The following is a 25,945-nucleotide window of genomic DNA, read 5'->3' on the forward strand; positions in this document are numbered from 1 at the left end:
TAAAATTAAATTTACAATCTATCCCATCTTAAAAGTTATATTAATTTATATTTATTTTAAACATTTCAATATTAATTATGAATCTAATTTATTAAAAAAACTCTAATATTCCTTAATTTTTACTACACATTCTACTTTCAATTAATCATCCTCAAATCAGATTTTAACTTTTATACATCATTGACTAAATTGGTCCACGGAACAAACCTAGCTTATTTTTAATGTTCGGGTTAATAGGTAAAAACACACTGCATTACTTATTATCACGCTCCATTTCAATCAAACCTTTGGTATTTTGGACACATGAAGGTACTCTTTGTAAGGCCGACATTGTCAAGGTCAAGATCGATTTCACATATAACTTGAACTTGTTTACATTTGATACATGCTGAAGGTTGAGTAGAGAATTGTCTTTAAAGAAAAGGATATTTTGTAATTTTGGTAAGTCTTCTCCATTCCCAACTTTGTCAAATTGGCTTTGTGTTAGATCAGTTTTGAGGGAACTTTACAGATTGTCTCATCGATTTATTCATCTAGAGGACAATAAGAGCTTTTTGAATTCTCGAAGCCGGTTATGTTTTACTGAACTGGTATGTTATAGCTATTATAGATTTTCCTTGATGATATAAAATACATGTTTCAATTTTACTACATTTGGTCAATAAGAATGGGGATTTATCTCTAATGAGCTTATCTAGTTTCTTGGTGCGCCTATCTACGTTTTTGGCATTTGAAATTCGTTTTTGGTTTTGTTTTTCGCTTCAATTTGGAATGATCATTTTTGTTCCAAAATAAATTATCTTTCAGAGAACTAAAGAGCCTAATTGTATGTTTACCTTTTAGTTAGTCTTGCAATGGGAAGGCCATTGATTTTTATTGTTCCCTGTTGTTGGATTAAAGATTTTCATCATTGCTACTAGTTATAGGCAATCCCATTGGCTGATGAAAAGGGATTGCTGGCCAATGCTCATGTTTTTAAACTTCATGTAATCATTTAACTTCCTTAAAAATTGAGCTTGCAGGTAGTTATTTTGTTTAAATTGGAATGGAGGGGTAGGACATGTTATTGTGATGTTGTTCTTCTGGTTATGTGTTATATCTTTGGATTTTTGGAAGGTTGTTACAACCTAGTACTTTGATTTGCACTGGTGGTAGAACATACAACTGTTCTCTTCTCTTCTTAACATGTCCAACTTTTGTGCTAAGCTATAACAGAATTTTGGTGATCTTAGCACCTTCATCATTTGAACCGAAGCCATTGACAAGTGTTATGCTTTTGGTTCTCTGGTTTCTTGAAACCAACATTTACTTTATAATATTAACCTTGCATATCACATTCTTAATTTCTTTTCAACTGGGTGGGGCAAATGCTAAACAACTCTACATCAAAGTTCTATTATTGAGATTTTAACATATGTGAGGCTTGCTTGATTAGTTTGATGATTGGCTGCAAACCTAGGTTACCTGAGCATAGTTCTATTATTGGGATTATAGCACATGCAAGGCCTGGGTGATTCGTTAGTGTTTGGCTGCAATCCTAGGTTGCTTGAGCGTAGCTCTATTAATGGGATTATAAGATAAGTAAGGCTTTGGTGAGCAGTCTAGTAATTGGCTGCAACCCTAGTTTTACTTGAATCCTGTATGTAACTATTTGAAAATTGTACTAGTGTTTCTCCCTTGCTTTTTCCATTAGTTTCTCTTACATATGAGGTAGGGCAAGCTATCTAGCAATGTACATATTGGTGACGCTAGAATTTTATTGTTTGCTAGGATGTGGTAATTAATGTGATGATTAGTTATAATTCTTGGGTTGCTTGAGTTTCTTTACACTAGTATGTACCCACTATCGTACAACTTCTCTAGTTTTGACCTTGCATATTCTGTCAGTTGTTCCTTACCCATGAGGTAGGATGGACTCTTTATGACAATGACAAATGCAAGTCAGTATTCATGGGGTTGGATTAGATCTTGCAATTCATTGTAAACTTTGGGGCTTCAATGAGCATAAATCTTCCAACAAATGTCACATTCCGGCTATTGGAGAGCATCATTGCAGTCTGAACCATCCATTTTCCATTGGTTTTTCCTTACTAACCATGCAGTGAAAAGCCATCTGGAGGGGTACAAAAGGGTGATATTATAGGGATCTAATTGTTTCTTGGTCCAGGGTGATTTGTTGCATGATTCCTCATCTTAGTAGGATTGATCAACAAATAGTGCATGCTTGCATATTCACTATTGGAAATTTTTTCACTAGTTTTCTTCCATTAACTTTGGTGGTTCTTTAGCAATGGTGTAGGGAAATCCTCTTAGCAAGGCATATAGAGAGTATTCTATTGGACATTGTTAAATTTAGAACCAGAAATATAAAAATGTAGCAACAAAATGCAATGCAATGAATTAAGCAATCAGAAAACACAAGTAATTATCCTGGGAAAAGCCCTCCTCACTGAGGGAAGCAACCCAGCCTGCCAAATTATAGATCATTTATTACAATTGCAAAACTGATTACAAAAGCTCTGCTCCTTGCGATGTCTTTAATACTCAGTAATTACTCAAGGATCAGAGATAGTCATACATAACCGAGTATCGCTACTAAGAATCATGATACACACATTTAGTAATCTTGAAAACAACTCTGCTATACATATACAGGACTTTGATAGAAATTTAGTTGCTCATACATCAAGTAGAAAATAAACATGATACAATGATGCATCTAACTTCAGAATTTTTCTCTGAACTTCTCATGAGTCTCTGGAATACAAAAAAATGACAGGACAGTATTAAACTTGTGATTATTGCAGATATACAAATGCACAACCAAGGACTGTTAAAGTGCAGTTACAAATAATGAACAATCTCCTCATAAATAAAGTGGTGCATGCAAATGGTGATGATGAGAATATGAAACGATGAAGATAGGAAACCAATGACATCATAAACTTCACTGTTAATCCACAAGTCACAATACAAAAATGGTTGCAATCATGAATCAATGCCAGAAGTGAAGATGCCATGTCAGCATTTGCGTAGAGTCTAAGAAAGAAGAATCAGATCGAAACATGATCATAGGGGAGACATGATGCCAGAGAGTACAATGCCTTAAAAATGTGAAACCAGAAATGCTATGGATGATCAAGAATGAGGAAATATCATGAAGACTGTAAAAGATATGAAGTTCTGCATAAAACAAATCTGCAAATACAACAAGAGCAGATATGAACATAGATGACCCAAGGCAGCAACTTAAGGATCTCAAAGAGAGGAACAAAGGACATCTATAGGATCCAAAAATACAAAGCGATTATCATATGTAAGATCTATCTCGCAGCTATCACAAAACTTAACATTCCCTTTGAGCAAGAGAAAGATCTATAGTGTGTCATCTCATGACAAGCACTCTTAGGTGCAACTAAGAATAGTGTCAACACAAAATCTCATCAGGCGGAAAAGCACATGGATGAAGCAAAATGACAAATAGATGTGAAAATGGGATATCAACATCCACACTTGCCTGGATAGTATTAAAGAAATAAAGAAGTTTGTCATGGAAAAATTTCGCAATATTTTATGGATAAGGCACATGGGGCGGAAAAAATCTTATTACATTAAAGAATTTAACCCCATTTCTAGCCATGAGGAAAAGGCCTATATAAGAGCACCTATTGATTGGAGAGCTAAAATGTTGATAGTGCAACTTAGAACTAGTTCACACCGGTCGCGATGTGAACTTGGTAGATGGCAAGTTCCAAAAGAAGAGTGGGTAGACAAAATGTGTCTATTCTGTAATATGGGAGTGGTAGAGACGGAGCAGCACTTTATCAAAGATTGCCTGGCATACAGTGACATTAGATCTGGTTATATAGAGATATTACAAAACAGGGACTTGAACTACTTATTCAAGGAGGATCAAGTGAAGAGAACAACAGCTTTGATTATCAAACTACAGTGAAGGAGAGACAAGTTAACCAAAACTCTGCAGCTATTAGTTTTGCTCCTACCTTGGGGGGTGATTGTGTGGGTCCAATAGGCTACTTCAGCCTCATGGATGTCATTAAAATCCATCATATCATCATAGATTTGCACATTATCTTGGCATAACAATATTCACCATAGCTACTCCTAGAGGCTGAAATAAAGAAACAACAAATAAAGTGATGGAATCACACACATGACTTTCACCATGGCTACTCTCAAAGGGTGGGATAAGGGATTTCAGCTCAAACTTCTCTCACAAAGAACTCATGAACAAGGGATTGCACCTCAAACTTTTCTCACATAGAAGAACTCATTAAAAAGGGACTACACCTCGAACTTCTCTCGTAGAGAAGAACTAATTAATAATATGAAATGGATCACTGAAGCTGAGATTCTTTCTCAACAAAGACATCATTCTCCCCTATGCCAAACTTATCTTGGGAGTAGCAAAACTTCACTCTTGGAAGTGACTTGGTGAGAATGTTTGAAGTCTGCTCCTCTGTAGGAATGTGCTTGAGCTCAATTGCTTTCCTTTGAACCATTTCCCTCAAATAATGGTATTTAATTTCTACATGTTTTGTTCTGTCATGAAAGATTGGATTAATTTCTACATGTTTTGTTCTGTCAAGTTCACACCGGTCGCGATGTGAACTTGGTAGATGGCAAGTTCCAAAAGAAGAGTGGGTAGACAAAATGTGTCTATTCTGTAATATGGGAGTGGTAGAGACGGAGCAGCACTTTATCAAAGATTGCCTGGCATACAGTGACATTAGATCTGGTTATATAGAGATATTACAGAACAGGGACTTGAACTACTTATTCAAGGAGGATCAAGTGAAGAGAACAACAGCTTTGATTATCAAACTACAGTGAAGGAGAGACAAGTTAACCAAAACTCTGCAGCTATTAGTTTTGCTCCTACCTTGGGGGGTGATTGTGTGGGTCCAATAGGCTACTTCAGCCTCATGGATGTCATTAAAATCCATCATATCATCATAGATTTGCACATTATCTTGACATAACAATATTCACCATAGCTACTCCTAGAGGCTGAAATAAAGAAACAACAAATAAAGTGATGGAATCACACACATGACTTTCACCGTGGCTACTCTCAAAGGGTGGGATAAGGGATTTCAGCTCAAACTTCTCTCACAAAGAACTCATGAACAAGGGATTGCACCTCAAACTTTTCTCACATAGAAGAACTCATTAAAAAGGGACTACACCTCGAACTTCTCTCGTAGAGAAGAACTAATTAATAATATGAAATGGATCACTGAAGCTGAGATTCTTTCTCAACAAAGGCATCATTCTCCCCTATGCCAAACTTATCTTGGGAGTAGCAAAACTTCACTCTTGGAAGTGACTTGGTGAGAATGTTTGAAGTCTGCTCCTCTGTAGGAATGTGCTTGAGCTCAATTGCTTTCCTTTGAACCATTTCCCTCAAATAATGGTATTTAATTTCTACATGTTTTGTTCTGTCATGAAAGATTGGATTAACTGAAAGCTTCACACAACTTTGGTTATCACACATAACCATTGTAGTTTCCAAAGGATGCCCAAATAAATCTGTAAGTGATTGGATTAGCTGAAACATAGTCTGTTTCAGTTGTACTTTGAAATGCAAAAGATTGTTTCCTTCTGCACCAGAAAACCATGGTTGAACCTAGGCTGAAACAACATCTTGAAGTACTCTTCCTGTTAGGCACACACCTTGTCCAATTTGAATTGGAGAACCCTGCAAGTTCAACTCTACACATGAAGAATATTTCAAGCCATATCCTAGTGTAGCACAAACATATCTCAATATGTGTTTGGGTGCTACAAGATGAATTTTTCTTGGTTCACACGTAAGCTGACTCAAAGTATTAACTGCATAACATATATTAGGCATTGTGTTGACCAAATAAATCAAAGAGCTAATTAACTAATCATGTGTACTTGGATCAACTAACTTTGAGGTGGCTACATGAGCATGTAACTTTTTCAGATTTGCTTCCATGGGAGTCACCATAGATTTATACTCAACATGCCAAATCTTTTCAAAATATCATTTGCATATTTACCTTGACTTAATATGATCTCATTTGATCTTTTCCATACTTCAAGATGATCTCATTTGATCTTTTCCATTCTTCAAGCCCAAGAAGTTTGTGCAGCAAACTGAGATCTTTCATTTCAAGTAACTCCTTACATTTGATGGTGAGATTGTTATGACCAGTGAGAAACAAGTCATCTACATAAAGTACAAGAGTCAAGACTTTGACATCATTGACCTTGAAGTATAAATTTGGAGCTGCATCATTCTTTTGAAAACCCAAACTTAAAAGATAGTGATCAATTCTCTCATAACAAGCATAGGGAGCTTGCTTAAGGCCATACAATGCCTTTCTTGGCCTGCACACATGTTACTCCCTATCATGCATCACAAATGCTTCTAGCTGCTCAATGTATACATCCTCTTCAATTAATCCTTTTAAGAAAGTTGTTTTCACATCCATTTGATGTCTTTTGTGAAAAACCTCTATGACTTTATGTATTTCTATACTTCCATCAGCTGCATGCTTAATTTTAACAACCATTTAGATTAAACAATTGATTTACATTTTGGTCTTGGAACGATGTCTTATGCATCATTTTTAATTATGGATTGATACTCCTTCATCATGGCATCTTTCCATACTTGCTGGTTTGAAGCATCTTCAACACTGGAAGGTTCAAATGCTATAATGTAACTCATCAAAGCTACATAATCAACAAACGTATGAGGCCTTTTACTCTCTTTGAAAGTGCCATGAGGGGCTACATATTGTTTAGCGTCTTCCATAATGTTTCTAGCCCACAAAGATACTTTCTTGTAGCATGGAGTATTAGTGGGACCTGCTGAAGTATCGATAGGATCTATAGGATCAACTAAATTTTCCAATTTTGTTCTCTCCCTCTGAAGCTTTGAAGGCGGATTTGAATCAATCATATCTATATCCTGAGGGTGCTCAAAGTCTTCTCTATAAGATTTCATGTTAGATTCTTTTGATTTTTTACAAGCTACATCTTCATCAAAAGAAGTATCCCTTCTGATTTTGATTTTTTTTTGACGTGGAATGTAGATTCTATATGCTTTTGAAGAATCACTATAGCCAACAAATATGCCTTTCTTTCTTGAAGATTCCAACTTTGTTCTCTTTTCTTTGGAACATATATATAGACAGGGTAACAAAAAATTCTGAAATAAATAATATCTGGTTTAATACTTGTAAATGCTTCTTCTAGAATCATGTTGTCTAGAATTTGGTGAGGACTACTATTCTGGATATGAATTGTTGTCCTGCAAGCCTCAACCCATAGAAAAGTTTGAAGGCTTTGATCAAGAATCATAGCCTTTGCTTTCTCAACAATTGTCCTGTTCTTCCTTTCAGCTATACTATTTTGTCAAGGATAATAAGGGACAAAAAATTCCCTCTTAATTCCAGCTTCAGCACAAAATTTATGAAATATACCAGACACATTCTCCTCCATTATCAGACCTTCAACTCTTAATCTACTTATTAGATAGGTTTTCAACAAGAGCTTGAAATTCTTTGAACTGGAACAACACTTCATCAGATTCCTTAGATCTAAGAAAGAAAATCCAACATTTCACTATTATGAATAGTGCTCTTAATATTCTTACTTCAAGTGCATTCTTTGCAAGCTCCTTCATTATTTTGGTTCAACGTTGGAAGATCAATAACAATCTTCTCCATAGAAGATAAAGTTCTGAAATTTAAATGACCAAACCCCTTGTTCCAAAGTTCACTTGAGTTTGAAGAATCATGAGCTTGAATGGGATGGATTGAAAACTTGTAGAAGCTGTCAAGATGAATTTCAATCTCATGAGCTGATTGAATGCTAGAGTTCGAGAGTGCATCCCTTAACTCCATTTTGGTTCAGCTTTGGAAGACCAATCACAGCCTCCTTCACAGAAGATAAAGCTCTGAAATTTTAATGACCAAACCTTTTGTGACAAAGTTCACTTGAATTTGAAGAATCATGAGCTAAAGCTTGAATGGGACATATTGAAAGCTTGTAGAGGCTATCATGATGAACTCCAATCTCATGAGTTTTCCATGCAATTTTTTTTGTATCAGCAAAGGCAACATGATAACCTTGTCTTCTAATGCAGTTATGGAAATTAGATTCCTCTTAATACTAGGAACAAAGAGGACATCACTTAAGTGAAGTCGAATTCCAGAGTCTGATTGAAAAAATGTAGAAACAGCACCTATAACTAAATAACTTGCATCATCACCAATAATGACATGAATATGAGAATCTTTTTCTTTCAAGTTGAAGAGTTGTTCTCTGTAACTAGTGATATGTTGAGATGCACCACTGTCAATGACCAATGTATCATTGTATATAGGTACATTGCTGGAGAGCTCAGTTACTAGATTCTCTCTTAGACCTGATAATTCCTGGTTCAATTCTCTCAAAAGTCTGGGCCTTGTTAGACTCTTTCAAAAGTCTGCCGTAGAGACTGAATTTTGCAAGGAATTCTATGAGAGGAACCTTGACATAATTCAGACAACTTTTGGGCAATTCTGGTTTCCAGCAGAGGAACTAAGATGAAATTTTGGAGAAGTTTGAGAGAATTTGATCGAAAACACCCTTTTGTTTACTTTTTCAAGAAGTTATTTTTGCCAAATTAAACTCAAGCATGTGATTAGACTCAAATTACTATTCATATTTAATTTGAATTAAATGGTACTTGACAAGAGGAATCGGGATGTATAAAAGTGTTACACATATATTATGGAATGCATCTGATACACCATAATTCACACATATTGTCTAACTTATATAGAAAATGATGGATTGAGTAAAATCTAAAGAGATCTTTACTGTGGGTAATTCTGGATCTAAAGCCTGTTTTCTTGGCTCCATCCAGTCTGATCCAAATCTGCTCTAACATTTTTTTTGTGCTTCTAATTTGCAACAGCAAAATGATAATGATTTGCTTGATGGCTTTAATGACATTTGATCAATGATTGCTGATTAGTAATGTTGACGTTATCGTTTTTGAACTGAAACATTGATATGGTGGTGTATTTTGCTGTGTTACTTTAATATTAGCATAGTGGTGTATGAACTTATTTTCTGATGCATCTATGTACATATATATATATATTTTTCTAAAAACATATATTCATGAATGGATGAACCCAAAATGAATCTAAACCCAATCCCAAAACAAATTGCACAGATTTTGAACCAAATCAGTACCTGAATCCGAAATTGCAACTTAGCTGTTGAGTGCAGAAATAAATAAAAAATCCTCGGAATTATCACTTGACTCCTTTTGAGGAGAAGAATCTTCTGCATTTGTAGCAACAACTTGAGTCTTTGGTCTAGAGTTACAATCTCTAGCAAAATGTCCATACTTGTCACATTTAAAGCACTGGACCTAGAAAGATCCCTTTTCTTTTTCTTGGACTTAGGATCTGTCTCAAAGTTTTAATGTCTAAATCTTTTGGGGTTTACTTTCATCCCTTTTCCTTTTGAAGTGTGAGCTGCAAGTACATGATCATCTTCATGATGACTTTATGTCCATTTTGTTGTGCTTCTAAATGCATTCTTCTTGAATGCAATCAACTTCTTGTCCATCAAATTTTGGAAGCTCAACACTTCCACTGACACCTTAAATGAAAGACTCCCAATAGTGAGGATGTACATTCATGGAAAGCATAACTAAATATTTATGTGCAAAAGACTCTCCAATTGCACCAAGGTTATCCTTTAATTTAGTTATCTTCATATAATGTGAAACTACAAATTTGCCTCTAGCCATTTTCACATGCAACAGTTGATATTGCAGGGCAAGACCTCTATTGGTATTGTTCAACTCATACAAATCCTTGAGAGTTTGAAACATCTCCTTGGCTGATTCTAGTTTAGAGATAATGGGAATCAAATGATCCTTAACTGTATCGATCATTATCTTCTTAGGCATAATCTTATTCTTTTTCCATTGAGTTCTTTCAACATCTTCGGATGACTTTGCAACATCAGAATTAACTTTATCCAGAAGGTCATTCTCTACAAGTTAAGATACTGGTGCGTCTGGAAAATTGACAGATGCAGGTGTAGGTGCTTTTGGGTGCTGCAGTCGTTCTGCTTTTTCTGTGCTACATTGTTTTATTTGTTCTACCACAGTTGATATCGCATATAGTATGCTTGTTCCTTGCATGTGCTGACTTGGCATCAAGTGAATTATTTGGGTTTCCTGGCAGTATGTTTTACTGACCATTTTTGTCTTGGCATCGTGTGCGTATCTATGTTACACTACCAGTAAATAACGTTGAGTTATGATTCTATTTGCATTGGCAGTTTATTTTGTGAGGTGTTCGGTTCTTATGCTCTCCTCTTTAATATTTATGAAGTTAATGGTTCATTCCTTGCCATGTGTCTTTGTAACCATTGTTGCTCAAAGTGGATGGGCAACTCTTTAGCCTCAAAGCATCATCTCTTTCTTTGCCATTGAGATTTATCATTTATACATGGTTTTCATGTATTGGGTTGCTGTAGCATGATAGTCTCTTTGAGATAGATTATACATTCAGTTCTGAGAGTTTATGTGCAGTTCTTCAATTATTTTTGGGTGAGTCCTATTTTTGATCACACAATATGGAAGTGCTGAAGTTTTGTATTGCAATTCTGAAATTGTTCTAAGAGAGATTATGGTCCTGATTTTGAGAATCAAAACTCTTATATTTTGATTGGTATTTGAGAGACTATGATATAATCTGTTAAAGTCAGATCTGTTGATTGATCGCTTTGAAGAATTCAATCATAGTAAGTATCTACTATCAATGGTGAAGTATCATGCTATGGAATGGTTTGTTTTTGCATATTTCTTGCATTTCTTTGCATATATATATATATATATATATATATATATATATATATATATATATATATATCCAAAACCCCCTAAAAAATTGGTGCATCTGCGCATCAGAATCCCGCACCTGCATCAACATCAGAACCAGCATTGGTAACTTAGTCTACAAGTGCAATAAGGACTTTAGGCTTCCATGAAGAGACATTCGAAGAGCCATCTATTCTATCTTCAACCACAAAAAACAAGTAATACAGAAAACTAGATACTTCTGGTTCGAATTTCTTAGACCCACTCTGGTACCATGTTAAATCCAGATTCAGAAATATAAAAATGTAGCAACAAAATAAAATGCAATGAATTAAGCAATCTTAAAACACAAGTAATTATCCTAGGAAAAATCCTCCTCATCCGAGGGAAACAAACCAACCCACCAGAATATAGATCCTTTATTACAATTGCAAAACTGATTACAAAACCTCTGCCCCTTTTTATGTCTTCAATACTCAAAAAATCACTTGAGAATCAGATCTAGTCACACATAACCGAGTATTTCTACTAAGAATCATGATACATAACCGAGAATCTTGAAAACAACTCTGCTACACATATACAGGAGTTCAATAGACTATAATATAGCTGCTCATACATCACAATATAGCTGCTCATACATCAAGCAGAAAATAGACAGAATTCAATGATGTATCTTACTTCAGCAGAAATTCTCCGAACTTCTCATAAGTCTCCAAAATACAAAAAAATGACAGAACAGTATTAAACGTGTGATTATTGCAGATATACAAATGGACAACGGAGGACCATTAAAGTGCAGTTACAAAAAATGAATGGTCTCCTCATAAATGAAGTGGTGCATAGAAATGGTGATGATGAGAATGTGAAACGATGAAGATAGGAAACCAATAACATAATAAACTTCACTGTTAATCCACAAGTCACAATACAAAAACAATGGCAAAAATGAATCGATGCCAATGAAGACTCCATGTCAGCATTTGCATAGAGTCTAAGAAAGAAGAACAGATCAGAACACGATGATAGAGGAGAGATGATGCCATCAGACTAAAATGCATTAAACACGTGAAACCAGAAATGCTATGCACTGTCGGGGATAAGGAAATACGCTGGAGACTATAAAAGATATGAAGTTCTGCATGGAACAAATCTGTGAATACACCAAGATCAGATAAGAATATAGATGACTCAAGGCAGCAACTTGAGCATCTCAAAGAGAGAAACAAAGGGCATTCATAGGATCCAAAAATGCAGAGTTGATTATCATAGGTAAGATCTATCTCACAGCTACCACATAATTCACCTGACATTCTTTTTGAGGGGTGGAATTAACGGCCCCTTAGTGTTTAGGACCTGTTTAGGACCCCAATAGGGGCTTGGTCCTAGAGCATACATAACCAATGCTTTCTTGAATACATTTCTCAAGGTATTAAAACCATTAAAATTATAGAGTTGCCATTAAGATGGTGCTTATAGAGAATGTGGATGTGGGCTTGGATCTTCAATATGGTTGTACTTAACCATAACTCAAGGTTTCCCCATGGTGAAATGTATGGGTGGGCATAGATCCTTTCATTGCCATGAGTTACACCCTCATTCAAGGTATCTCTAATGTGGGAATTGAATTTGGTTTGTGGTATGAATCATCTTTGCTTAGCACTCACTTCAAACCTATTGGGCAGCTGTTGGACTTTGATTATTTGGAAGGTTGTGCTGATTTGTCTGGTTTGGCCTTTGACAATAAGTGTGTACTCACTGTTGGAGATTTTCTCCACATCTCTAGCCTTGCACATTCTATTGGCAAATCCCATCCCATAGCTGGTTGAGGTGATTCCCTTACAATTAGATGTGAATTTTAGGTTATCAAATTTGCCCAGCCTCCAACAGCTACTGCCTAACCCTTGCCAAATAGTTTCTCTGCAGGAAAACTTTTACCTTGGGTATCCTAATAAGTGTGGCTTAGTGTTAGACCCAAAGATTCACCAACTAAGAGTCTAAAAATTAAAATATAATCTTACACGATATTTTGAACTGCTAAAATTCCACATTTGGGGTTGCACATATTTCCAAAAAAGTCAATGTCTAGAAGTAAAACTGTATTTAGTATTTACCCATTTGACTTGAAACCTAAGTTACCGATGCTGATTTTTGATGTGGGTGTGGGTGTAGGTGCGGGGTGTTGATGCGTGAATTTTTTTCTTTGGGATTTTGGATACGTTTCAGTGTGTCCATATATATATATCAAAGTATCGGAATTGGCAAGGGCGAATCGAATCATGAATCGGCCATGAATTGGAATCGAATTGGCAAATTAAAAAAACCCTTGAAATTTAGAGATTTTAATAATTTAAAACTTATTTCATGCACTCTTTATTGAATATAACTTGAACACACTATAACATCATTAAATAGAAGCTAACATACATACAATGAACATGGAACATAAATGATAAATCCATCACGTATGTAACTACGTTACGCATAAAATGTCTATTGTAGCCGAAGTAAATAGAAATCATAGGATGATAATGTGTCAAATCATAGCATGTATGTAAGATGAGGATCCATCAGATATCAAATAATATATGTATGTAAGATGAAGAATCAAGATCTATGAAACGTATGTCTATCAGTATCTGTAAATGCATGTCTATTAGTATTTGTAAATGTATCCAAATGCATGTCTATTAGCATTTGTAAACGCATCCTTTTTTGGTGCTCTTCTTGTTGGTTGCAAACTTGTGTTTTTTCTTCTCTTCTTCTCTCTCACTTTTCCTCTCTTCTACTAATGCTAAACAATTAGAAGGCCCTTTAGGGTTAAAACAAAGAAGAAAGGCAAAAAAAACATTAAAAAAGATGTGTTTTTTATTAAAATTTGACTAGATTTTTTACCTACTTGCATGGCTGATTTTACATGATTCACAGAGGTGATTCATGCGATTTTTTGTATGAATCGCGTAAATCAATTCATGCCATGAAATCGCTGATCTGATTCACCAGTTCCAAAAAAATCGGGAATCATGAATCAAATCACCAAACCAGCCATTTAGGGGATTTCATGGTGATTCTTGTTACTATGATATATATATACACTATAATTTATGTATGCAAAGAAATGCAAGAAATATACTAAAATAAAACATTCCATAGCAATTAGCATATTGAAATTGAAATGACAGTAATGTCTAATAGTAAATTACTCAAGTGGAAGATTCCAATGGAATTTGAATTACAATATCAAAACATAGTTCATGGTTCAGTGTCGATCAATCAAGAGTCAAGGCTCAAGATTTACAAATCAAATTCAGTCAATCAGAATCATAAGGATTCTCAAAAAAATACACATTCTCATCATCTCCTTCTGTTGCAACTCTTGCAAGCTCATTTGAACCAAACATGGTTCCAATTGTGCTATGATGTTATGAACATCATCATCTGTCATCACAGTAAGATCCTGGAGTGTTGCATCTAAGTTTGCACATTCAGGGGCTACATCCCAAAGCTTAGTTGACTGTTCGTTGTATCCATCATCCTTACGTGACAAAAGACGCAAGTTGGTATGTATATAAACCAAGTCCTCAACTTTCTTTGAGCCCAACCGATTGTGCTTCATTGAATGGATATAGGAGTATGAACTCCAATTCTGTTCAGCAGAAGAATGACTTGCAACTTGGATAGTGTCCATAAAATAAACATACAAATGAAAAGAAAATTAAAGAATGTTAAACACTAAAGTGTAGAATACAATTGCTAAATAAAAAGTAAATGAAAAATTACTTGTGAAAGGATCTTGATTGCAAGAGGTTGTAGATTATTGAATGCTTGACCATACATGTACCGCCATGTGATAGCTCCCATTTCATTTTGGTCCTTTATTGTATATGGAGTAAGTTTTGATCCTGAAGCAAATAAGCTAAATTTTAGCCTCACCTTTTTGTGCATTTCATCATCTGGGAAGAGTCTTGCAAATGGAGTGTAGCACTCGGTGGCAACTTCTTCATCCACATATGGTGCAACTCTTTCTGGCATAGCAAGTATTTCCTAGCTATAGTACCTTGGAGATTAGGCATATGCAAGGAGGTGCAATGGGGTAGTCATCTTCTCCCAACGATGATGAATGATTGCCTTCACCTTGCACAAGGCTTCACATTTTGTGGGGTTAGTCCCATGTGCTTGCATGGAAAGCTTTACCTTTTCTACCATGGCGTCCATGCCATCGTACACATCCCCCAAGCAAGCTACATTTGTATCGGCAAAGCGTAGCATAGTCATGACAAGCTCGGTGAAATCCAATACAAATTGCACACGAGCCCACCAATGCTCATCCAAGACCATACCCCTAACCTTCAAGGCTCTCACTAAATTTGAAACCTTCCATACAGCCCATTGGTTACAAAACCATTTGGCTCAGTGCTGATCGCACCTTGAGGAGTCGTTTCATAACAACAGTATGAGATGCAAATCTAGTCTTAACAACCTAAGCAATTTGACAATATGACAACAAATCTAAATCAAAGTTATAAACAATAAATAACTTGATAAGTGAACATGAATATTAAACTTATTCAAAATAAATAATTAAATGAAACTAAGTAATTACAATTTTAAATTTACCTTCAACAACTCCAACTTGGAGAATGATCTGAATATAGATTGTGACATGTGGTGGTTTGTCACAAAAATTTGTATCTCTTCTCCCTCTTGGTATATTTGCTTCACCCAATCTATTTGGGTGCCAATTCGTTGCATGACCAAGTTAAGAGAGTGTACGGTGCATAGTGTCTAAAAAATATGGTCGTATCGAGACTCAACCAAAGCACTTGTACTCCTACAATTCTTGCCATTATTTGTGACCACCTGGACCACATTCTCACTGCCTCAATGAGAACTCTAGAAATGAATTGTGAATCCTTAACTTGTCCTTCAAAATCAATAACCCTCAAAAACATTGCCCCTTTGTGGGACATTGCAATCACATTTATCAATGGTTGGTTTCTTGTGTCATTCCATCCATCAGACACAATAGTTATGATAGAAGTTTTTCAAGCTATCTTAATTGGTTGAAGAGCTTTGTCTATAGAAATCTTTTCTTTTTGCAAAAGAGTAGTACACATTTTTTCAAACTTGGGGCTAATGTAATCAGCTGGCACTCAAAGGATGGCTGCAAATATTTCCTTCCAATATGGTGATTTTACCAAATTGAAAGGAAGACAATTGGCATAAAGGCAACATGCAATTGCTTCATCAACAATCTCTGTTGTCTCCATTTTGAATGCTTGATCCAATGGACCTCTTTTGCGGATAATAACTTCTACTTCTTCATCTTCCTCTCCCACTTCCAAGAATGGATGTTTGGAGGATGCAACATAATTGGTGGGCACATTCACTTTGCTCTTTGTGGATGAAGGTTTGTACAAACTTATTTTTGGTTTGTACTAACTTATTTTTTATTTGCTTAGTAAATGATCAACAACTTGCTCTTTTATAAATCCGGTTAACTGTGCATTGCTCATCTTTTTTCCATCTTTGCTTTCCTTGCACAATGCCATTCCTTTACTAGTAGGGCCCATAAAATGAGCTTTGACCTACGAATATGAGTTGTTGAATGGTTTACTATTATGACATACATTGCATTTCCAAATGTATCACCCACCTCCTGAAACCTGTGATAATCTTGTGGTGTGTCTCCATAATGAAGATGTCACATCAATATTGAAGTTATCACTTTGTTCAGCTTGCCTTGCTGCTGAACTTTGACTATCAGTAGTGGCCATTCTTGCACAATAGAAACTATGAATCTAATAAGAAAAATAAAATATTAAATTAGAAATATTTAAATAAACAATGAACATGAAACATAGAAGTGCAAATATATGATACAAAAATACTAAAAAAAGATAGCTAAATGTGTCCCTTCATTTCTTTAAAAAATATGAAAAAATTGGAAAATCTCTTCCAAAACTTGAAAAATTCATGAACTTCCCCAAAAAAAACACTAAAAAAGCTCATGAAATGGATCAAATGCTTATCTTAGATGCTTAGATATCCTTTGTAGAAGCTATTAGACACCCTACAAATGATCCTCTTCAAGAACAATGACCTTGCTTTCAAAATGCCAAAATGGAAACCAAATGAGAAGAGAGCCCAGCGGCAAACAAAATGAGAGGAATGAGCAATGAATGGCCCATATTAGGGCCAATTTAGGGTTTTGGGGCAAAAAGGAGACAAAATATAATTTAAAAAACCAAAAAAACACATTATATATTGTGTCACTTAAGTGACTTGGTGCCGGAAATGCCCGGATGCTCTGTGGATTCACGTGGATGCGCGACTGATGCTTTTCCAAGCATCCCACGAGAACCCGCAGGCAGAAGCCATGCTTCGTGCCCACCTCCACCGTGCTTCCAAACACCTCTGTGCATCCCCGCGCACCCGCACCAGCATCCTGGCTAAACAGCCATGCACCGATATCTTAGCTTGAAACACATACATTAGATATAGGCTAGTTTGTTATAATGATTTCTTCTTTATACAGGTGCATTTTCCTCATTTCCATGGACAGAAAGTAATAGTCTGGATAACTTTTCTTACAAAGATTGACCTATGATCAATGCTCTGGGATTGGAGCGCTTTTAATGGCGGGCTTGTTGAATATTTTAACAAAACAATGAGGCAGTTTACAGTAGAATAATAAGAAAGAATGCTAACCTTTTTGTTCCTCTTGATTCTGATGTATGACAGAGCTTTGTTCTTAACTGTTTCCCTTCTCATAATTTTATTGAGGTTTCATTTTGACATCAGGCCTTCTTTTGAAATGATCAATTTGTGTTATATGGTTTTTAATATTTTGATGAGCCTAGGGTTTACTGGCTTGGTTTACCTGCATTTGTTTTGTTCTATTGTCTCTTATATTTAGCTCTGGATGCTTTATTGTAGTTGTTGAAATTATTTTTAGTACACTATTCTTGTCTTGTGTGGATTAAGTTTTACCACTTCTGTAAAAATAAAAGTATTGACTATTTCCTGTACCCAATACTGACATCATTGTCATCAAGATACAGATTCAGCTATCCCGGAAATGGTTTGGGATAGTTTTTGTCTTCTAGTTCTTGATATCATATTTAGTTCTCTGTGATTTGAATCACTTATTGAAGCTTAAACATTCCTCAATCCTATGTTAACTGAGTTTTATTGTCTTTCATTATCATAATGCATGCTTCAATTTGTTTTTGTTGTTTTCACAGTAACAGTCTTGACCAACACAATCCAATTTTTTTCCCAGAAGGTTTTTTTTGATCCTGACATATTGAGAAATATGCCTTCTGGAAGCAATGTTTCTTCTAGCCGCAGTCCCAGCAGGCATCTTCAGCCAAAGTTAAACATAATTGTGTCTAACACATTACCGACTGGCAATACAAATGGCATGGGTTTGCCTCAAAAGAGGATAAAAAGCTCACAGAAATCTGAATTCTTTTCCAAATCTAATTTCATTCAGACAAATGACATATTGTCTGCTGCCAATCCTCTGGTTGGATATAAAAATAACAGGTCAGCAGTTGAGGATTCTAACAATACATTTCCAAAGATATCAGGTACTGTAGAAGATAAGAGAGAAAAGGCTGCATGTGCCAAAGTGTACCGTAGGGAATATAATAAACGATTTTCTCGTGATTCTGCAAGGGGCCATTTGAAGGCTCACGCAACTAATGAGAATCACAATGCTTCTACTTCAGGAAGATCATTTTGTATGACGAAAGAGGACTTTGTTGGTGCTGGTAAATTTGCACCAGGCAACATGATTTCAAGTACAGGCATGGATGTTGGTAAATGGTGTGAATCAATTCTGAAGAACATTGGAAAAATTTGTTCCTCTTCTCAAACCTGTGGAGATATAAAACATCCAGGTGTTGTAGGTGATGGTACGATGGATAAAAAATGTAAAAAATGTCATTGTCTGGAAGATGATAAAACTCTGATCTGTGATATGTGTGAAGAATCATTTCACATTTCTTGTTTAAAATGCAAGTTTAAAGTAGAGGCTGTTGAGAATTGGTACTGTCCTACATGTCAGACTGAAAGAAAAAAATGTCAGCTTGAAAGAAAAAAATTTCAAATTGAAAGGAAACAATATTGTTTCAATTGTCGAGAAAAATGTTCATATTCTTATCTTTTTGAACAAATGTTTGATGAGAATGTGGAGTACAATAACAAAGTTCGGATTGGTGGTAAGTACCAGGCAGTCATCCCACAGCAAACAGGCCAGTGTTTAGAGTAAGTCGCAACATAACTTGCTATATTGAATTTTCCAATATCATAGCAATGTGTCATGTTTTACAGTATTTGTGTAGCTGAAAGCTCATTTATTCGATTCCAGGTATTCGGTAAGCCCATTTGTTGGTGAGAGAGTACCATTAGAGGAGACAGAGAGGGAAAATGCAGAAGCAAACCTTGAGAATGTAATACCTTTGATTCTATAACACCCTAGAAGTTTTATACTTTAAAGTTTAGTATTGTTACAAGTTTGCATTTTGCTATTTTCAAAAATTTCCCTAGCAAGTTTCTTCATGTGTGTTTATGTTGGATTTTTTTTATCTGTCATAGTGGATATTTCAGAATAAATGGCAAACTGCAAGTTCTCTGTCACTGGTGTCAAAAGAAAATTGGCTTAAATGCAATAACATCATTTACAATAAAGGGGATCCATGCCAGGGCGGACACAATGCAGAAACAGACATTTTTTGTGGAAAATGGCGCAGGTATTTACTGTTTTCATTTAAGTTTATGTTATTTGCTCTTTTATTCACATATCGACTATTTTGCCTTTGGTTTGTATTTTGTGATATGAACTCGTGTGGCTTTTATTCTCTGGAGGCTTTAAAATGAAGAACTTTCATTATTTTGCAAGTTTATTAGGTGGTCTACCTTTTCATACTTCGCTATTATGGTTGGCTGCACTTTTTGGGTTCCAATTAAGCTGCTTGTCTATTGGTGGGCGTGTACACAATTTATTTCTGAAACATGTAGTGTTTCTAACTTTTCATACTTCTCTATTATGGTTGGCTGCACTTTTGGGTTCCAATTAAGCCGCTTGTCTATTGGTGGGCGTATACAAAATTTATTTATAATACATGTAGTGTTCCATGTTTGTAATATAAAAAATTACACTCTTAAGTTCTACCTAATGAATTGATGTTCTACAGAGCACCCCTATCAAAAGTTCAGACTGATAAATGGGAATGTTCAGATGCTGTAGAGTGGGATCCGCATCATGCAGATTGTTTTGTACCACAGGTAATATTGATGTGAACAACTTGAGGTATTTGTTTTTGAATTCTGTAAGATAAATTTGTGGGCTATGTACGGCTGGAGTTATTTTACCACATAAGTTATGTTTCATTGATAGATTCATTTCCATTTTTCTTTAGCTCTTAGTACATATATCCACAAAGAATAATACTTTATCTGAATATTTTTCCAGTAATTCAATATTCTGTACCTCTTATAATTCTGACATGGAAGAAGGGCATTGAAATGGGATTATAGAATGAATCAAGTGACAATTTGTTTCTGCAGTCTGTTTCTTAATATTTTTGGAAAAATAATATGTTTGCAAAGTAGCCAACATCTTGAGTTGGTTGCAGAAAACTGGAAATCAAGTAGAGTGAAAGACATTAACCTATCTTCTTTCTCATTCTTCAGTCAAATTTGTGTGAAAAACATCAAATAAAGCTGCAATAAAATTCTAAATGTAAGATATTTGTGTAGGGATTTGTTTGTACCCATAGGATGTAGAAATCTTTAATCAGGAGACTTGTCCCACTTTTCTTTTCAAATCCTCCCTTTTCAAGTACATTTCTTTCTTCTTTCTATCTCATAATTTGTTAGGATGGACAGAGTATTTCTCGTAAAACTGTTTTTCAATATGGTGCCAATCCATCTACTAGGCTTATTCTATATGTACTTAATAGTGCAAAGATATCTCATCCCCGTTCTCATTTCATGTCACAATTATCAGTTGCTTTTTTAAAGCTAGTCCTTATAGAGTATCATATTCTAGTTTATTACGTAAAGATGCATGTCCCCATTTCAAGTGTGATATTTTCAAGTTGGCATGTTTGTAAGTCTAACTACAAGCAAAATTTTATGGAACAGAAGTTACAATCTTGGCTTCTTATAATTCTGACATGGAAGGAGGCCATAGAAATTGGATTATAGAATGAATAATTTCTGCAGTCTGTTTCTTAATATTATTGGAAAAATAATATGTTTGCAAAGAAGCCAACATCTTGAGTTGATTCCATTAAACTGGAAACCAAGTAGAGTGAAAGGCATTGAACCTATCTTTTTTCTCTTTCTTCAGTCAATAAGCATTGAATAAAGCTGATTTTTTTTTTTCTAAATTTAAGTTATTTGTGTAGGGATTTGTGTGTACTCATAGAATGTAGAAATCTTTAATCAGGAGATGTCCCATTTTCCTTTACAAATCCTCCTTTTTCAAGTACATTTCTTTCTTCTTTCTATCTCATAATTTGTTAGGATGGACAAAGCGTATTTCCCATAGAACTGTTTTTCAACTTGGTGCCAATCCATCTATTAGGCTTATTTTATATGTACTTAATAGTGCAAAGATATTTCATCTCCTTTCTTGTTTCATGTCATGATTATCAGGTGCTTTTATTAAGCTATTCCTTGTAGAGTGTCATATCCTATGTCCTAGTTTATTAGGTAAAGATGCATGTCCACATTTCAAGTTTGATATTTTCAAGCTGGCATGTTTTTAAGTTGTTAGTTAACTGATTTTTCTTTTACAAAAACAACCTTAAAATGACTCCCGAATGCCCTGACCAGGAAGACAAATATCTGTGACTAACAGTTGGATCGCTCTGCAATTGAAATACATAAGCGTCCTCTAAATTGTCTTGGATACAGCTCCCCGTATGCAATTTTCAATGAATCCACTAAATCACAAATAGGAATGCTTTTAATTGGAAAGCACTAAAGGCACACAAACACCTACCCGCAATCACGGAATATATGCGAAAGAAAACAAACAACTAAGCACAACAGATAAATGGCACAAAGTCCATTTTTAAGACCTTACATTACTGAAAAAATAAGGGGAGAAATGTATGTTAATCTTTCCAAGTACATGACTAGCCAAAGTTCAAAGACCATATGATAAACATGTGCACAATTAAATAGTACATAATGAAATTTAGAGAAAAATCGAATCAATTCAAAGATTGAACCCAATCAAAAGACACATACAGATTCAAAGTCGTAGCACACACATCTCTCTTCTTTGAAAAGACAAAAAGATATCAAAGATCTTATTTGCTCCTCCCACAAATTACTGTTTGGAAATCTAATATCCATTTCCCCCACATTACAATCGAAACAAAAATCAAATCTTCCTCATTGTAGCACAAAGTCTCCAATAGAAGAAGCTGGAATTGGAACCCCCTCCCTCCTGTAGCACAAAGTCTCTAGGCAAAAAGGCCAAATCCGGAACCCCATGTTCTGTCCATCTTTTACAATAAATAGTCACCAAATGGATGTTCAGTTTTTGTAACTGAATCTTGGGAGTTCTTGACTCTTAGTTAACTATCTTTTAGCTCTTATGACATTCACCTCCTAAAGGTTTTTATTTGATTAAATATGATTCCACCGAAACACTTTGGATGTAACTTCAAGAAAATAAATATAAGATTCAATGCTAGTGATCGGGTAACATTAGTAGGATATGTTATATTTTAAGAGGCCAACGTATATCTTATTGCCATTACTCTTGATAAGTGGCATGTGGAGAAGAAGACATATGTCACCATAAGAACTTATCAGTCACACATAGTATACACCTAGGAGGGGAGTTCGGGAAATTGATGACCTGGCATATTCTCGAAACATTTTGATCAAATACCCAATCGCTTGGCTCAACCTGCATAAATATTTTTCAACAATCAATTCATATCGCCATTGTCAAATTCACTTTCATGAGATAGATTAATCTCTGCAAATCAGCAATCTTGCCACGACATTTGACACATGGCTCCAACTTGAACCTTCCCCTTAAAGACAAATTGGTCCCCATGAGACACTATTTTTGTTCTGAAACGTAGCCTTCAAAATAATCATCGATAGCTCAGATGAATTATGGAGAGTGCATGTCACGGGGTTGTAGACAAACTATGCTTGCCGACAACGTTTGGTCCTTGCCAAAACCTTATGTAAATTTAATAAATCCTTTAATATTAAATTGCAATTTGGGTATCATTTTGGAGTTTTGCTCTTAAATTAGTCTTTGGGCTTTACCAGGACTTGATCACCCAATATACATCTTTTGCATATATGTTGATCCCTGTGATCACAACCAATAGAGCATAGGAGTTGCTCTGATTTTCTTGTCAAGCACTTCATGGTCGTTCTCCTGCATCTTTATTTGATCCTGAGAAGATCTACGTGCTCAATCTCTGCCTCCTCTTGCCAAAACCTTATGTAAATTTAATAAATCCTTTAATATTAAATTGCAATTTGGGTATCATTTTGGAGGTTTGCTCTTAAATTAGTCTTTGGGCTTTACCAGGACTTGATCACCCAATATACACCTTTTGCATATATGTTGATCCCTATGATCACAACCAATAGAGCATAGGAGCTGCTCTGATTTTCTTGTCAAGCACTTCATGGTCGTTCTCCTCCATCTTTATTTGATCCTGAGAAGATCTATGTGCTCAATCTCTGCCTCCTCCCAATCCCAGTCCCCTTCTTTTATTAGAAGGTTATGATTCAGGAGGCCATGGGCGTAAATGATCAAGGAAGTCTTCTGCAAACGACCAGGCCATATTAACAGAGATTTTATCAATTCTTTTGGTCACATTGGGGATATATCATGCAAGAAAACATGAACATTCAAACCACCTTTATCTTGCATATGTTCACATATCGGGCCTTTGATCCATGGACAAATGCTACTTCTTCTCAAAAATAAATCTATGAATCACTTATTTTGTTTGTGAATTCACAATAGCAGGCCATAAACCTTCATATTTAGACAGTGTCAAAGCCCATGCCCCCCTATCATCATATGGAATTGTGGATGTTTTCACCTTGTTGGTGGAGTTGATCTTAAAACAGGGCATCACCAATACTTTGAGTGCACTCTCATGGTAGAGTTTGACACATTCTGTCAAACCATTTACATGCACCTGATTGGTTTGATAAATATCTACACTCAGTGCATTCCCCTTTGGACAATGCTTTACGGGCTTTGGGCATTCTGTAAAACAATTCAGATACTTCCATTGGTTGGGGTAGTGATTTCTAACACACATGCGAATGCCACCATCATTTTGCTTCGATGCCACTTATTCACAAGTATGCGGACTTTGATATTGGTTCTAATGTATTTGTGGTGAGTGGAAAAACAAGCTCTGTAGAAGTCCGACTTCAGGGGTCTTCTTTGCATTGATTTTGAACAGTTTGCATTTGATGATGAACTAATATCAAGTGCCCTCGATGTCAACTCCAATCCACAAGGTTCATTTCAATTATTAAAGGATGAAGCCGCATCTGTGAATATGTTGCTGGCAATAAGGTTGAGAGGATCAGAGAGACTGGCCTGAGGTTGTTGGATCACTTCTATGACTACTTGAACAGTTGGATCCTGACCAATGATGCTTCTTGTGAAACAATATTGCTTATCAAAATCTTTGGTTGATTTATAAGCGAGTTGCCCCACTATGTGAAAGGCGTATTTTCTTTTTAACTCATGCTTACAGGCAAACATGCTGCATAGGTATGGCATAATTGTTCAAAGATGTTTGTGCAAGCCAATCGATGAACAAATGCCTTTTCATCTCAAAATTGATTATAGAATTACCTGTTCTGCTTCCAAAGTTGGCAATAACAAACCTGGCAAGCCTCTGCATTCTCCAACTCCTTTATGGATGGATCATCCTTTATCTTGATTGTTGGTCCAATTAAAAGCTGGGTCAATCATAATCAAGCAGCATACTTGAACCTCTATGTTGAGACATTTGCACATTTGAATTCTGTGACACTCTATTCTATGGAATTGATCATTGAATTATACATCCAGTGAGCTATGCATTCAATTTTACCCTTCGATGTATATTCCCTAACTCATGTTTAAGAAGCTGAAGAATATAAGAACCTTTAAACCTGAATCTCCACTTTGGAATTCAGAGCATTTGGAGGGTAATTTTTTCTCAATGTGATGACAATGTTGGAATTTCTTTATCTGCACTTTCAGTAGTCCCAAAATCTGAACTGAAAACCATCCAGTTTTCTTTCACATGACACCACTGAACCAGGTTATTGAGTTGTTAAATTGTGGAACTTTTTATTACGAAGTAATTGGTAAAATATTTGCATATTAGTAACAGAGACCAAGAGGTCATTATATACAAATGAATGGAACGATGTTTCCTTAGGAAATGATCATAAAGAATAGAAACATTCTATTCTAACTATCAGTTATCTATAGCTAACTTAAATATTAAAAACATTCTAATATTTACTATAGTTTACAAATAGATTACCATTAACTAGTAATAGACTATTATCTATTATCATAATACCCTCCCTTAATGGTTAATCTATCCACAACACCAAGTTGTCCTCTGAATTTGGTAAACTTATCAAGACCAAGAGGCTTGGTGAGAATGTCTGCAGTCTGATCTGTGGTAGGAACATACTACAAGTCTATTGTCCCATCTTCAACGAGCTGTCGTATGTAGTGACAGTGAACATCCACATGCTTGGTTCGTTCATGGAAGATAGGATTTCATGCTAACTTGTTAACGCCTTCGTTATTAACGAATAGAGTAGTCGGTCTTGCATATCCCCAAGCATTTGATGAAGCCAAACAACTTCACATCCTGCCTTAATAGTCCCTCTGTATTCAACCTCTATAGAGGAAAGAGAAACTGCTTGTTGCTTCTTACAAGTCCATGTGCGCACCGGATCCCAAACTGAAGACATATCCAAAAGTTGGCTTTTTATCGTCAATAGAGCCTGCCCAATTTGATC

General features: G+C 35.5%; 1 protein-coding gene across 3 annotated transcripts in view; it reads left to right on the plus strand.

The window, feature by feature from the left end:
* Positions 1-247: 247 nt before the first annotated feature.
* LOC149569528 (uncharacterized) overlaps positions 248-25,945 on the plus strand; it is a 35,542-nt gene continuing 9,844 nt past the window's right edge. The window contains exons 1-5 of one of the 3 annotated variants that reach the window (XM_089822198.1): positions 248-441; positions 18,139-19,165; positions 19,269-19,350; positions 19,496-19,650; positions 20,095-20,185. In XM_089822198.1, the coding sequence (XP_089678324.1) occupies positions 18,210-19,165; positions 19,269-19,350; positions 19,496-19,650; positions 20,095-20,185 (1,284 nt within the window). In that variant the 5' untranslated portion in view covers positions 248-441; positions 18,139-18,209. Of the gene's footprint in view, positions 591-18,138; positions 19,166-19,268; positions 19,351-19,495; positions 19,651-20,094; positions 20,186-25,945 lie in introns of all 3 variants that reach the window. The other 2 variants (XM_089822200.1, XM_089822199.1) reach the window with 2 other exon arrangements.

This window comes from Cupressus sempervirens, chromosome 3, assembly GCF_028749045.1.
Source record: "Cupressus sempervirens isolate cs-2001-9-10 chromosome 3, ASM2874904v1, whole genome shotgun sequence".
Classification (NCBI taxonomy): Eukaryota; Viridiplantae; Streptophyta; class Pinopsida; order Cupressales; family Cupressaceae; genus Cupressus; species Cupressus sempervirens.